This window comes from Bos indicus, chromosome 4, assembly GCF_029378745.1.
Source record: "Bos indicus isolate NIAB-ARS_2022 breed Sahiwal x Tharparkar chromosome 4, NIAB-ARS_B.indTharparkar_mat_pri_1.0, whole genome shotgun sequence".
Lineage (NCBI taxonomy): Eukaryota > Metazoa > Chordata > Mammalia > Artiodactyla > Bovidae > Bos > Bos indicus.
Genome location: NC_091763.1, coordinates 105,633,618 through 105,649,031, shown reverse-complemented (window position 1 = coordinate 105,649,031; position 15,414 = coordinate 105,633,618). Strand labels below are relative to the sequence as shown.

General features: G+C 42.7%; 1 protein-coding gene across 8 annotated transcripts in view; it reads right to left on the bottom strand.

Moving 5' to 3' along the window:
* MGAM (maltase-glucoamylase) overlaps positions 1-12,813 on the bottom strand; it is a 96,870-nt gene extending 84,057 nt beyond the window's left edge. The window contains exons 1-4 of one of the 8 annotated variants that reach the window (XM_070788281.1): positions 12,566-12,813; positions 9,162-9,257; positions 5,463-5,547; positions 1,078-1,204 (exon numbers count right to left, since the gene is read on the bottom strand). In XM_070788281.1, the coding sequence (XP_070644382.1) occupies positions 1,078-1,204 (127 nt within the window). In that variant the 5' untranslated portion in view covers positions 5,463-5,547; positions 9,162-9,257; positions 12,566-12,813. Of the gene's footprint in view, positions 1-1,077; positions 1,205-5,462; positions 5,548-9,161; positions 9,258-9,713; positions 11,797-11,844; positions 12,474-12,565 lie in introns of those variants that run through there. The other 7 variants (XM_070788283.1, XM_070788282.1, XM_070788279.1 and 4 more) reach the window with 7 other exon arrangements.
* Between the last annotated feature and the right edge of the window lie 2,601 nt (positions 12,814-15,414).

Here is a 15,414-nt window from a genome sequence, read left to right as displayed (position 1 = left end):
GTGACCCCATGGACTGCAGCACACCGGGCTTCCCTGCCCATCACCAGCTAATCGAGTCGGTGATGCCATCCCACCATCTTACCCTCTGTTGTCCCCTTCTACTCCTACCTTCAATCTTTCCCAGCTTCAGGGTCTTTTCCAATGAGTCAGTTCCTTGCATCAGGTGGCTAAAGTATTGGAGTTTCATATAAGGGTATTATTAATTATTATTGTGAAAAAATACAATTATTTAATGAAATTTGGCCAATATATTTCAAGTGCCAGTTGTGGAATCCTGTACTAGGCTAAACTGGGGGATAAAAGTGTCAGAGTTAGACCTCAATGTATGCCTGTTGTGCTGTCACATTATTTTGCTGACAATATTGTAACACATTCAATAAAGACTAAAAATGGCCCACATCAAAAGCAAACAAACAAACAAAAAACTTTCAAAAAAAACAAACAAAATACCCCAAAAGTGGTGGATTAAAAGACAAAAGTCCCTCTAGTCAAAGCTATGGTTTTTCCAGTAGTCATGTATGGATGTGACAGTTGGACTATAAAGAAAGCTGAGCACTGAAGAATCGATGCTCTTGACCTGTGGTGTTGGAGAAGACTCTTGAGAGTCCCTTGGACTGCAAGGAGATCCATGCTATAGGAAATCAGTCCTCAGTGTTCATTGGAAGGACTGATGCTGAAGCTGAAGCTCCAATACTTTGGCCACCTGATGCAAAGAACTGACTCATTGGAAAAGACACTGATGCTGGGAAAGATTGAAGGCAGGAAGAGAAGGGGACGACAGAGGATGAGATGGTTGGATGGCATCACCAACTCGATGAACATGGGCTTGAGCAAGCTCTGGGAGTTGGTGTTGGACAGGGAAGCCTGGTGTGCAGTCCGTGGGGTCACAGGGAGTCAGACACGACTGAGCGACTGAGCTGAACTGCGCTGTCACAGTTTGAGTTGGGTGGTCCCCAACACACACATACAGGCTCACACCAGTCAACATGAAAGCATTACTTACTTCCCTGCCATTTATGAGGTTTCTGCTTTGAAAAGAGCAACATGTGGAGGGATAACTCCAGACCTCCTTGTTACCTTGTGATTCCAGGGAATCTCTGGCTGAAAGCACGAAGATGGGAATAGTGATGATAAACACCACAAGCAGAAGAATACTGAGCATAAGCTCCAAAGTAGTGAACTTTTTCAGCTTCTTTCTTGCCATCTACAAAGAAAGAGAAGCAAGTTTAGATTTGAGTTTTCTTTCACATATAGTCAGCGAAGTTTTTTTAATGGAAAAGCTCAAATGTATATACAAGAGGAATGAGTAAAATAACAAAGGCCCAGGTACCCATCAACTATAATTATCAGTTGGGTAATTTCACTCTAAAGTAAGTGTTAGTCAGTCATGTCTGACTCTTTGTGACCCCATGGACTGTAGCCCGCCAGGCTCCTCTGTCCATGGGATTCTTCAGGCAAGAATACTGGAGTGGGTTGTCATTTCATTCTTCAGGGAAACCTTCCTGACCCAGGGATCAAACCCAAGTCTTTTGCATTGGCAGGCAGATTCTTTACCACTGAGCCACAGGGGAAGTCCAATACTATTCTAAATAACATTTCCCATGTAAAGGAAACATCTCTAAGGACTCCTTAGAGATGTTTAATTTGAGCCTGGGGCAGGAAATGTACAAAAGGAGCTTAGGTTATCATGTTAAACCAGCAAGAAGGGAGCTACCAAAGAGTACCAGGAACCAACCTGAAGAGACTCTCATTGGGTTAAGTGGGACAATATGAGCATTAATAATAATAATGCCGTCAGTGGACTAATATGGATGAAACGTATTTAAATCTATGAATTCATAAAGATTTTGGACTAAAAATTCTCATTGATCCCCTTTGGAGGATTCTAGGGATAAACTCCTTAGTTTGAAAACCAGTAAATAAAAAGTCAAATGTTTATCCTACCTTTCCACTACAAACTGTTCCTGAATAAACCAAATGATAGACGAGGGAAAATTTCTTTCTATAGGAATATTTCATTTAATAAGTAAACAAAGAATGATAAAATTACAGTGTCACTGCATCACAACTCCTAATGAAATAGTGGAGTGAAGAAATGCTCCCCAATGGCTGTGAACATTTAAAGCAAAAAAAGAATCTGTTAGATTTTATGTATGTCCTGCTGGAAGATGCTGTTCCCATCTATGCACCATTCATGCTATAGAAAACAAATCTGTATCTGTCAAAACTCCAGGTCTAATAATTTACAGGAAATACAAGGATGGAGAGACATGTTGGGCTGCATGGAGATGCAATCAGCAAAGTTAAGTATTCCAAACCCACAGGAATTGTAAGATAATAAATGTTTATTGCTTCAAGCTGTTAAATTTGGGGCAATTTGTTATGCAACAATAGATAATTAATATACATGAGTAAATATGACTTTTGAAAAAATATCATTTTTAAAATGATACATTTTTAAAATATACATTTTTAAAAAATCTGTTTGCCTCTCATCAAAATGGCCTTCTGCATTATATATTTAAATATGGTTACCTGCTCTATGGAACAAAGATAATAAGTTTCTAGCTATAGGAGAGACATATTTCCTTAAGCCTTAAAGAGAAAAAATCCCTCATCAGCATCATCTGATTGACCTCACTTCCCAAATTATAGGGGTCTCAGTGGTGAAACCTTACCATGTCCTAAATTGGAAATACGATTCAGGAAAAATTAAGGTCAAGAAAAATGACAAACATGTATACTTATGGCTGATCCATGTTGCTGTTCAGCAGAAACCAACTCAACTGTAAAGCAATTATCCTCCAACTAAAAATAAATTTTTAAAAAATTAAAGAAAAGAAAAGAAAAATGACAGGAGGCAAATAGAATAAGGAAGCAATTTAAATAGATTTAACTGCTTTTAAGAGAAAAATTGTTAAAAAAAACAAACACCTACTTAGCAGACTGTTGCCAATCTTTGTATATTCTATTTCATGTGACAAGCATAAACTGTGCAATGACAATGATAAAAATCACTACCCACAAATGAGTAACGTGCTAATAAGATTACGTAATTTGTTGCACGCAATCTTCCTAACAACCCTCAGTGAGTTATTGCTACCATCTTCACTTTCAGATGAGGAAATTGAGCTTCAGCAAGGTCATATAACCTGCCTGATTTCACACAGATGATAAGGGGCAAAGTCACAGTTTGAATACCAGCCCTTTGGAGCTCGCAGCCAGAACTTGTAACCACTACTCTGTTGTTCCATGCCATGATGCCCACGGTGCACTCCCGAGAAAGCTTTTGGCGAGATTGTGCTTTTATCAGATAGTGTCTGGGTCATTAAACAAGTGCTTAGAACGGGTGTGGCCTGGGGTGAGGTGCATAACATGCATTATTTCGTTTTGTCCTGACAACTATCCTCTAAGCTGAGACTGTACGACAGGTTGGACTTTGATAAGTGCTCTGGAGAAAAATAAGGCTTGGGTGGGGGGAGAATGAGGAATGGGGGAGAATGGGGGTAGTGGTTGCAATGTTAATTAGGGAAAGTCTCCTGGAAAAGCTGAAAGTTATTGCTGTACATAAATCATGTGGACTCCATGGTCATTTTTTTCCCTCTTAAATTAAAACGCTTATATGAATAATTGCCAAAGCTCATTTTCCTGGTACTGCTCTAATCATTTAGGCAAAGTAGATAGATAGTCAGGTGGGGCCCAAACTTGAGATGGCTACTTGAATTCTAGATAATTCAGATAAATTAGATAATCCATTTTCATTTTTTTATGTATAGCCGATAGCTGATTGGCATATGGCAATTTAAGTCTTTTAAAAATTCTTTGATAACACGAGGCAAGAGCTCTTGTGGGAAAGAAAGGGTTCATTTTACAGAGACTGAGAATAACTTGCAAAGAGGACCCCAGCAAGTCATGGCTATTCCTCAAAACTCCTGGGTAAAATTTATTGGCCTGATACATTGTCATCTGGATATTTAAAGAATGGGAAGGAAAAAGGGAGCTAACGGTCTTTTTCTCCCAAGTCTTGTCACATCCAAAGTGCAAAGATCTAAAAGCTTGACCTAACTTAGCTGTGTGACCTTGGAAAAACTGCTGAACCCCTCTGGGCCTCATTTTCCTCATCCGAACCCCAAATGCATCATCTCTGGAAGACAGCTATGACCCTATTCTCACCCCAGCAGCAGGGTGTGCAAAGGCTTATTTTGTCCATCACATTTGGCAGTTTTGGAAATTTTCAAATGGAAAATCTCTTCTTCTAGGGCCATCTAGCCCTTAGTATTCCATGCTCAGGGAACAGTTTACATATAAAGTATTGGTATTAGCCCATCAAAATTCATTGGTAAGGGTTGCCTGATGCTAAAAATCTTTGGCATCTGTGGAAGAGTGAGTGAAACAGTGACGTGCTAGCTTAGTTGGGGGTACAGAACAGAAGGGTCCCCCCACCATTTGGTCCTTCCCAGCACAGCAAAACAAAGACCCCTCTCTCTTCTTCCTGCCTGCCTACCATGCACACACACTGTTCCACACTGTGATAAAGAGTAGTAGGCAGTTTAGAGGTTCGGAATACTCCTTCCACGCAGGAAAGCCACCATTCAGACTCTCTACTGAAAACCCATGGAAGCCATTTCTAGTGAGACCCACGGGATTGATCGTGGTTTCCCTTCTGTTTCCCCAATCGCAACTCTTCCTTCTCACCTCCATGGCTCATCGGAAAAGGAATGCCCACTGTGTTCAGCTAGACACTCAACAACCAGTGAAGACAGGACTCTCTATTACTTCATTTTGTCAGAGAGGGTCCAGCAACATCCATCACCTTTCCACTCCCCTAGGCACTCGTTTCATTTTGACACGCGACAGTCAGTCCAGACATCGAGGCTTTCCCTTCATTTCCTTCTTCCAGACCCCACAGGAAATCTCCCGACATACCAAAGCAGGTACACACCCCAATACTTCACACACACACACACACACACACACACACACACCCCTTTAGACTCTTACCCATAACAATTCTTTATTTGATCAGCAAAGGCACCAAACTCACAGGGATAGAAACAAATTTCTCAAGTTGCTGACTGTGATGGATTCTTGAAACACCACTTCTCAATCACAGCTCCATGTCATTTTAGAAGGAACATCCCAAATTGCCCTCATCTAACTCCCAAATTCTAACTCCTTCCCCTCACTTCCCCCACCTCGTCTCAAGAATCAGAATTCACCTCGAAAATTAAATCAGTCATCGCCACACACACACACACACACACACACACACGTCTCAAGGACAAAAAGAGTTGTGTTTTGTTTAATATGTGTTTGTATAATTTTGTGGTTTGTTATTGATGCTTATCTTTGTGTTTAACCAGTTAACAAGGGCATCTGATTGAAGGAGATGAGCACAAGTCCACACACACTTGTACACACGCATCTGTAGCCATCAGTGAGCACACAGTTTAGGAACATACCTCATAACCCCGAGGCTGTGTCCTCTCTCTGAAGGATGGGCTGGTAATCCGTGCAGAGCACAGTCCAGAGAAAGCAGCCACAGCCCTGGTAACCAGTTACGGTGCTGATGTTAATGGAGTTCAAATGCAAATCATTGCCCAGCTTTTTCTCAGGCTGATTTGCTGGTTAATTAGTAATCAAGGTCTTCCTCTGAGGTGAACATCCTTTAAGACCTTGGGGCAAGAAGCGACCACCCTGAACCCAGGAACACAGAATGTCTCTGCAGCAGTGACGCTCCATGAGCCTGCTAGCAGAGCAAGACCGACTCAAAGTGTAGATGACAGAGAACAACAACAACAAAATGATCCAGGTAGCCCAGAAGAGCTCCCTCTCTCCCAGCGACCCCAATCTCATTCACTGATCAGTGTTTGAAGGAAATGATTCTGAAAATGTTTACAAAATAGTTCTCTTCTTCTCCTGCCTCTTTTTAAAGCTGTATGTGTGTGTGTGTACATGTGTGCGTGGGCTAAAAAGACCCTTTGGCCATCTTATGCTTCCTCTGGACTTCTCTTAGGATTACATTTTTTTATGCATGAGACAAAATACAGAAGTACAAAATAAGGATACCAAAGAAACTAATTTCATTGAGTTACAGTTACTAATAGATAGATAGATAGTGAAGTCGCTCAGTCGTGTCCAACTCTTTGCGACCCCATGAACAGTAGCCAACAAGGCTCCTCCGTCCATGGGATTTTCCAGGCAAGAATACTGGAGTGGGTTGCCATTTCCTTCTTCAGGGGATCTTCCCAACCCAGGGATCGAACCCAGGTCTCCTGCATTGTAGGCAGACGCTTTACCTTGTGAGCCACCAGGGAAGTCACACTTACTAAAATTCTTCTTAAATTGCAGTATAATAATGTATGTTCTTTTTTAGTTCACTCACTCAGTCATGTCCAACTCTTTCCCACCTCATGGACTGCAGCACACCAGGCTTCCCTGTCCATCACCAACTCCCAGAGCCTACTCAAATTCATATCCATCGAATCAGTGATGCCACCCAACCATCTCATCCTCTGTCGTTCCCTTCTCCTCCTGCCTTCAATCTTTCCCAGCTTCAGGGTCTTTTCCAATGAGTCAGTTCTTCGCATCAGGTGGCCAAAGTATTAGAGTTTCAGCTTCAGCATCAGTCCTTCCAATGAATATTCAGGACTGATTTCCTGTAGGATGGTCTGGTTGGATCTCCTTGCAGTCCAAGGGACTCTCAAGAGTCTTCTCCAACACCACAGTTCAAGAGCATCAATTCTTCAGCACTCAGCTTTCTTTATAGTCCAACTGTCACATCCATACATGACTACTGGAAAAACCATAGCTTTGACTAGACGGACCTTTGTTGGTAAAATAATATTTCTGCTTTTTAATGCTATCTAGGTTGGTCATAGCTTTTCTTCCAAGAAGCAAGCGTCTTTTAATTTCATGGCTGCAGTCACCATCTGCAGTGATTTTGGAGCCTAAAAAAATAAAGTCTCTCACTGTTTCCATTGTTTCCCCATCTATTTGCCATGGGATCGGATGGCATGATCTTAGTTTTCTGAATGTTGAGCTTTAAGCCAAATTTTTCACTCTCCTCTTTCACTCTCAAGAGGCTCTTTAGTTCTTCTTTGCTTTCTGCCATAAGGGTATTGTCATCTGCATATCTGAGGTTATTGATATTTCTCCCAGCAATCTTGATTCTAGCTTGTGTTTCATCCAGCCTGGCATTTCGCATGATGCACTCTGCATATAAGTTAAATAAGCAGGGTGACAATATACAGCTTTGATGTACTCCTTCCCCATTTGGATCCAGTCTGTTGTTTCATGTCCAGTTCTAACTGTTGCTTCTTGACCTGCATACAGATTTCTCAGGAGACAGATCGGGTGGTCTGGTATTCCCATGTCTTTAAGAATTTTCCACAGTTTGTTGTGATCCACACAGTCAAAGTGCTTCTTTAAGGATATATTAACTAACAAACCTAGCAGTTACTACAATTTCAAAACAGTATAGACAGTATTTTGAGATTATCTTAGATATATGATATAAAAGTAACCGTGACCTCTCTTGGAACCAAAGTCTGGATACTGCTCACACGACGGTGATTCATGGCCTGACTTTACACTTTGACAGATTAAATGTCAGTATTTCAGCAAAGAAAAAAGCATAAATATTTTCCCCTTCCAATTCACCTACTTTCTGAACTAAATGCATGAACCCCAGGTTAAGAACTCTATTGCTAGGCAGACCCTCCCTCAAAGTAGGACAGATAAGATACAGCATTTTTTCATCTACATTTTGAGTCAGTCTTGCTCTGTTACCAGGCTCATAAATAGGCAGATTGGGGTTGACATATACACACTACCCTATGTGAAACTGGTGACTAATAAGGACCTACTGTATAGCAGAGTGAACTCTACTCAATAGTTTATAATGACTTATATGGGAATAGAATCTAAAAAAGAGTGGATGTATGTGTAACTGATTCACTTTGTTGTACAGCAGAAACTAACCGTGTAAATCATCTCTACTCCAATAAAGTGAAGTGAAACTATCAGTCCCTCAGTCACGTCCAACTCTTTGCGACCCCATGAAGTGTAGCCTGCTAGGCTCCTTTGTCCATATAAGTTTCCAGGCAAGAATCCTGGAGTGGGTAGCCAAAGGGGATCTTCTTGACCCAGGGATCAAACTCGGATCTCCTGTATTTCAGTTGGATTCTTTACCATCTGAGCCACTAGGGAAGCCCCAGTGATGCCAATGATCCATGAACCGATTATTGCCAGTCCCAAGGAAATAAGTATTAAAACTGAGGATAGGTATTTACAAACTTTTATTACCACTTGTCAGAGAAATTTCTGTCTCCTAAACCTAATAATAAAAAATGGAGCTTGTGTTTGTATATATATGTGGTTTTTAATTTAATTCTCCTGGCCACTTATTTTTATTTCAAATTTATGAAAGTCTCAATCTGTGACCTAATGGAAAAATTTTTTAACCTTTTTTTTTTTTAATGACAGATCATTTTAAAAACTCAGCTCAACTATGGTTAATGCCTGGTCATTTGCTTTTCTGGATAAGAGAAAATTCAGGGAAAATTCAGGCTAAGGGACCTAAATTTATAAACTGTGTATCACCTAGAAAAACTAGACAAAAGTCAACATCTATTATCATTATTTCATTGTGGACACAGACTATTAAAAATAGAATGAATTTATCATTTTGAAAAGTTTACTCTCTTGTCATTTTTCTCATTTCATCAACCAGTGGAAATGATGGGAACCAGGAAAACCTGCAGACCAGGTACTGGAAATCCCCCATCTACTGTGTTTGTTTGGTACCACAAAGAACTCAGAACTAGAAGAGGAAGGAAAGGAAAACTAAGGTGCATGGAGGCCTGCTGGGTACTGCAGTCTTTTATTGACGTTATCTCATCAGTATTCACAAGGGTCCAAGAGCAGCGAGGGTCTGAACTGCCAGATGGATGCTCGTCAACTCTGCATCAGAGCCCACATGGTCTATTTAGTATTAACCCTAAAGAACGTTAGAGATCATCACATCATTTTACAAGTGAGGAGACTGATCTGAGTTCAAAACCCAGGTCTGTTTACTGGCTGGGGAAGTACAGCCACGTAAATTTCATTTTCCTTAACCTAAATGAAGATCAAAGTGGCACTAGAGGTAAAGAACCCACCTGTCAGTGGAGGAGACGTAAGAGACGAGGGTTCAGCCCTGAGGTGGAGAAGATCCCCTGGAGGAGGAAATGGCAATCCAGTCTGGTCATTCTTGCCTGGAAAAGTCCATGGAGAGAGGAGCCTGGTGGGCTACAGTCCATGGGGTCACACAGAGTCAGACACACTGAGCATGCACGCACCCACACCCCATCAAATTATGAAGATTAAACCCTATAGCACAAGTAAAAGACTTGGTGTTACACAATAAATGGTGTCAGGTACAATTATTATGATTACTATGCATCTGTCACAGCTGTGACCAGAGCCCAGACCCTGGACTCCCAACCACATGTGCTTTCAAATAGGCCAGTATCTCCTTCTCTCCTAAATCAGGATTTTGATTGAAGTTGTTGCTCAGTTTCTAAGCCATGTCCAACTCTATGTGACCCCATGGACTATAGCACAACAGGCTTCCCTGTCCTTCACTGTCTCCCACAGTTTGTGCAAACTCATGTTCATTGAGTTGGTGATTCTATCCAACCATCTCATACTCTGTTGCCCCCTTCTCCTACCCTTCATCTTTCCCAGCATCAGGGTCTTTTCCAATGAGTCAGCTTTAGGCATCAGGTGGCCAAAGTATTGGAGCTTCAGCTTCAGCATCAGTCCTTCCAATGAATAGTCAGTGTTGACTCCTTTTAGGATTGACTGGTTTGATCTCTTTGCTGTCTAAGGGACTCTCAAGAGTCTTCTCTAGCACCTCAATTCAAAAGCATCAATTCTTCAGTGCTTAGCCTTCTTTATAGTCCAAGTCTCACATCTGTACATGACTACTGGAAAAATTATGGTTTGACTACATGGACCTTTGTCCACAAAGTGATGTCTCTGCTTTTTAATACACCGTCTAGGTTTGTCATAGCTTTCCTTCCAAGGAGCAAGCATCTTTTAATTTCATGGCTGTAATCATATGTAGTTATTATATGTGTGTTATAACTGAGGGTCTGTCAGAATAGCAATGACAGCAACATTTTTGCAACACGTATTATGACCCATACATTACATTAAAGGATTCACAGACAAGATTTCAATTTCTCCTCATAACTACACTATGAGGCAGGGACTGTTATCACCCTAGTTTTATTTTATCTCTCTTTTTTTTTTTTTTTTGCCAAGTCACACAGTATACAGGATCCTCGTTCCCCAACCAGGAATCAAACCCATGCCCCCTGCAGTGGAAGTGCAAACTCTTAACCACTGAACCACCTGGGAAAGCCCTATTACCCCAGTTTTCAAGTGGAGAAACCTGAGGCACAAAGAGCAACTGCCCACAACTTGTGTAACTAACAGGAAGTCAAACCAGAGTGCAGACGCAGGCAGTCTCATCAAGCCTGCACTGGAATACAAATGTGAGTAATGTCTCCATAACCTCACAGCCAGGAGCAGGTAAGAAGTTAAATGGCTCTGCTGCAAAAGACAAGAGAGCACTGAAAAATGCCACTGGGAAAAGAACAACCCCAACCAGGAGGGACAGGAAAGAAACCAAAGGCCAAGATAGATGGGAGTGGGAAAGAAAAGAGAGACTGAAGGAGACTGGGGGCTAAGGAATCAACAAGGCACCGAGGTTAGAAGAATGAGACCTGCTTTAGAAACTTTAGCAAAAAGACAGGGGAAGACAGTTGTGGTAAAGTCAGGGACAATATTGTAAAAGTATGCTAGAGCCACCACATCATGGAGATTCTGTTAGCAAGAAGACTCCCACCAGCAACAGGGACCCACCGCAGACAACACACTGCCCAGGCTGTCATTAACATGAAATAGATTTCTGAGCCTAGGATTTCTCTGCCTAGGATTCAACGTGCAGGATTATCTGTCACTGTGAGTCTTTACTGAGAATATTGCTTCTTCCCACACCTCCAACAAAAAAAAGTCATAGTCACAGAGAACACTGGGACCTGTGTAAGCTGCATGTCCATTGGAGTGGCCCAAAAGTATGGAACTCTGCTACCATGAGATCCTCCATGGGCATTCCCTGAAGACCAAAGAGCTGGTGGATCACAGTCGATCTTGAGCAAGACCATGCAACCGTCTCCAAACTTCATAGTCCAAACAAAATAGGCATGGTCTATTCTTCAGGATGAATTTCAAACTCTTCTTTCTCTCTTTAAGGCCCTCCTTGTCATTTTGACTCCACTAATCCAGTAATTTTTCACTAAGCACCATTAAACTTGGCTCATGGCTGCTTCTGCACCATTGCCTGAGGGCAGCCCTCCTCCAGGGCTGGATCTACAACCTCTTGTCCTCTGTCTTCTGCAAAAACCCCTCTCCTCTTGCAAAGCTAAGCTTAAAATCCACTTACTTGGTCTGAAATTTTCTCTAAATGCTCAATTTAACATTTTTGGTTCCCCATTTCTGAACAGCTAAAGTCACAGTACATTCAACACTGGTGCTCTGTTTTATAGGTGAGCATACCCCCAAATGCTCAGAGAACATCTAGCCTCCCATCAAGTCCCTGCTGGTTGAGGTCTCTGAGAATGTCCATCAAAGCCCAACCCAAGCAAGGAGCCTGGACTGACCTCTGAGCAGAGAAGGGACAGATGACCGCCCAGTGTGTTTTCCATTCTCCAAGCATTGAACATGACAGTGGAGTCTCCCTTCTCAGAATAAAATCCTGATAAAAACTAAGATACTCATCTGTCTGGGTTTTACCTGCAGTGGACTGTGGGTGGGTTAGATGATCCTGAAAGTATCCATAAATAAGCCAGTTAACTTGAAACAGATGGATGTAACATTGAAATCAAGTTAAACCATCTCTTGGACACTGTTTCCATGTTAAGTCTTCTAGAAAGAGCACGCGGTTTGGAATCAAACAAGCCATGGTTTGAATATTGGATTCTCTTCTATGTGCCACAGACCTTGGGCAATCATTCCAATGTTCGGAAGGTCAATTGCCCTCTCTGTGAATTGGAGGTAATAATAGGCTTGACATATATGACTTTGAGCCTAAGCTGAGATAGTAGGTAACCTGATATCCAGGGTCGCAGTTTCCCCAGTCCCTCCCCAACTGTGTTTTCTTAAAGTCAAAGAAAACCCAGCAAGTGGAACCATTAGCTTAAATTCTGTTAACAACACTTCCTTCAGTTCATCCACCCCCAGAAACAGCCTCACTAGTGTGGGCTGGAGGAAGTGGTCTCTTCCCTCCCTGGACTACCGACAGACAAATGCAGAGCATCAGCGCCTCCCACACTGAACCACAGGCTAAGGGAGAGACACCAGTTGAGCTCCTGACTGTGTTCGCCATGGTTCCTTAACACTCCTTCTTCCCCCATCTTCCCTCACCCCCTTACACAAGCGCATGCCATCTCCACACCTTCATGTCACAAAGCATCTCTCACAGTCTCCATAGCCTACAAAATTTTATAAATCATACCTCTTTTTAGGGCTTCCCTGGTGGCTCAGATAGTAAAAAAAAATCCACCTGCAATGCAGGAGACACAGGTTTGATCCCTCAATTGGGAAGATCCCCTGCAGAAGGGAATGGCTACCCACTCCAGTATTCTTGCCTGCCTCTTTTTATTGCAACCAAGTTGGTTGTCCTTCTTTTGCCCCCAAAATAAGCTCTTCACATCAGAGGCTATTTGGCAATGAAGAAGTTGCTTAGAGTGAAAGTAATTTGCCCGCCCAGAAATGTTCAAAGGAAGGTGAGAATAAAGCAAACGGGGCATTACAGCATTTCCTCCTCTTGTGAAATACCTATTATTCAGCAGTTTTGCACGGCCTTTCATCCTTTTCTACCTCTCACCCCCATGGACAGGAACATGTGCAAATACCAGCGTGAGTCCAAGGAGAGAGTGATTAGGGATACTACTTAGTATTCACATGTTCATGATAAAACTTTATATTTGTATAACATCTTGCAGTTTTCAGAGCACTTTAATCTGTATTATCTCTCTGATCACCACAAAGAGATAAGGCAGGATTATTTTTAAATCCCATGTATAATGAGGAAACAAATTAAGGAAAATGACTTGCTAAAGGTCATTTAAAGAGTGGCCCAAGTTGAACCTGTGCTAACTTACTTTTAATCTAGTAATCCAATGTTCACAGAGTATGAAGGCAGTAAATCCAGAAATTGCTTTTTTCAGATTAAATATTTGTTCATTCACTCAACAAATTCAAAGTTCACTCTCCACCACGTGTCCCAAAGAGGAAACCTCAGCTCCCTTCTGTTATCAAATTCTACCATCCTCCCCTCATAGGCAGCTATGTCTCTTCAGTTCAAATCTTGTCCTAGAGATTTCTACCATTTCCTCCATGTCCCTCCTCCCCAAAATGTAAGGTACACCAACAAGCTCCTGTAAGGGACCCTACCACAGCCCTGCTCACTGGTCCCAGCTGACTGGACCAGCACTGGACAGATGATCCAACCTGTTCCAATGGGGTGCTCTCTCCCAGAAATTAGGATTTGACACCTAGAGTCTGAATCATACTCACATGTTACTGAGAGGCAGAAATTAAAGCTTTATTGAAAATACCTGTTTTCCCAAAAGAGACTAGAATAGACACATAGAAAGTAGCAGAAGAGATTATTCAACCCCAAAGAAGAAGAAGTAGAGACAAGCTGCCAGTATTTTCCCTATTCTGTGAAGAACAGTGCACAACAGAATTTCATGTGATCCTCCTGCTTCTTCACCAAAATACTGCTTCTATATTACTACCACTACTGCTTCTACTACTAACCCATCACCTCCATCACCACCACCACCATCATCCTACCCCCACCATCACCACCATCATCACAACCATCGCCATCACCACCAGCACCATCACCACCACCACCATCACACACCCCCACCATCACCACCAACCACCATCACCACCATCACCACCGCTGCCATCATCCTACCCCCACCATCACCACCATCATCACAACCATCGCCATCACCACCAGCACCATCACCACCACCACCATCACACACCCCCACCATCACCACCATCACCACCACCACCATCACCACCACCGCCATCATCCTACACCCACCATCACCACCATCATCATAACCATTGCCATCACCACCAGCACCATCACCACCACCACCATCACACACCCCCACCATCACCACCATCACCACCACCACCATCACCACCACCGCCATCATCCTACACCCACCATCACCACCATCATCACAACCATTGCCATCACCACCAGCACCATCACCACCACCACCATCATCACCACCATCATCACCACCATCACAATTACCATCATCACCACCACTACCATCACCATCATCACCACCACCATCACCATCATCAGCCTTTCCTGAAGCCATGCTCTATGAGTTTCTATACCCAGCAATCCAACAATTTCTGCTGGCCCTGCTCGTACAGACTCGTCTCTGTTTGTCCAGTGTAAAAACCTTCACCAAAAGTCTCTAACCACTCCAGTTCAATCTAACAGTAGAATATTGTCCATACTTTGTTGGCTTCAACAACAACTTGCAATTGTGTGCCCTTCAAATCCTCACAAGTTGCCTCTGAATTATATGGCCTCCCCATAGAAGTGTCTTTTTTAGTTCAGGATACATGTAACCTGGGGCTATGTGGTGATCCACAGAGAGGCACACACCTTGGAAAACTGACTTTAGTCAGAGGTCCTTGGAGAATTTCCCTGCTGGTCCAGTGGCTAAGAATCCATCTGCCAATGCAGGGGACATGGACTTAATTCCTGGTTGGGGAAGAGTCCACGTGCCTCAGGGCAACAAAGCCCACGCGCCCAACTACTGAGCCTGCTCTACGAGCCCCAAGCTGCAACTCCGAGCCCATGTGCTGCAACTATTGAACTCTAGAACCCGTGCCCTGCAATAACAGAAGCCACCACAGTGAGACGTCTACAGCCCACAACTGGGGAGTAGCCCCCCCTCGTCGCAACTAGAGAAAGCCTGCACCCAGCAACGAAGACCCAGCACAGCCAAAAATAAAATAAATAAATTTTTTAAAAAGGCCCTTGGAGAAGAATCAGCAATTTGAATCAATATTTGGGAATTATGAAAAATATGGCCATATAAAGTAATGGCATGCATGAATTTTTTTCAACCCTGAACACTAAGCTTACAGAAATTTTCCTCTGTGATGAGCACCTGGTAAATCTGCTTCCCCCAGGTCCCCACCCCGGGAGAAACCGTGAAAAGAATGCCAGAGGGAATGTCTTCAAGGTACCAACAATGTCTCTCAGCCATGCTCAGGCTCTGGCTGTCCCTGGTACCCTCTTGCCCGGCT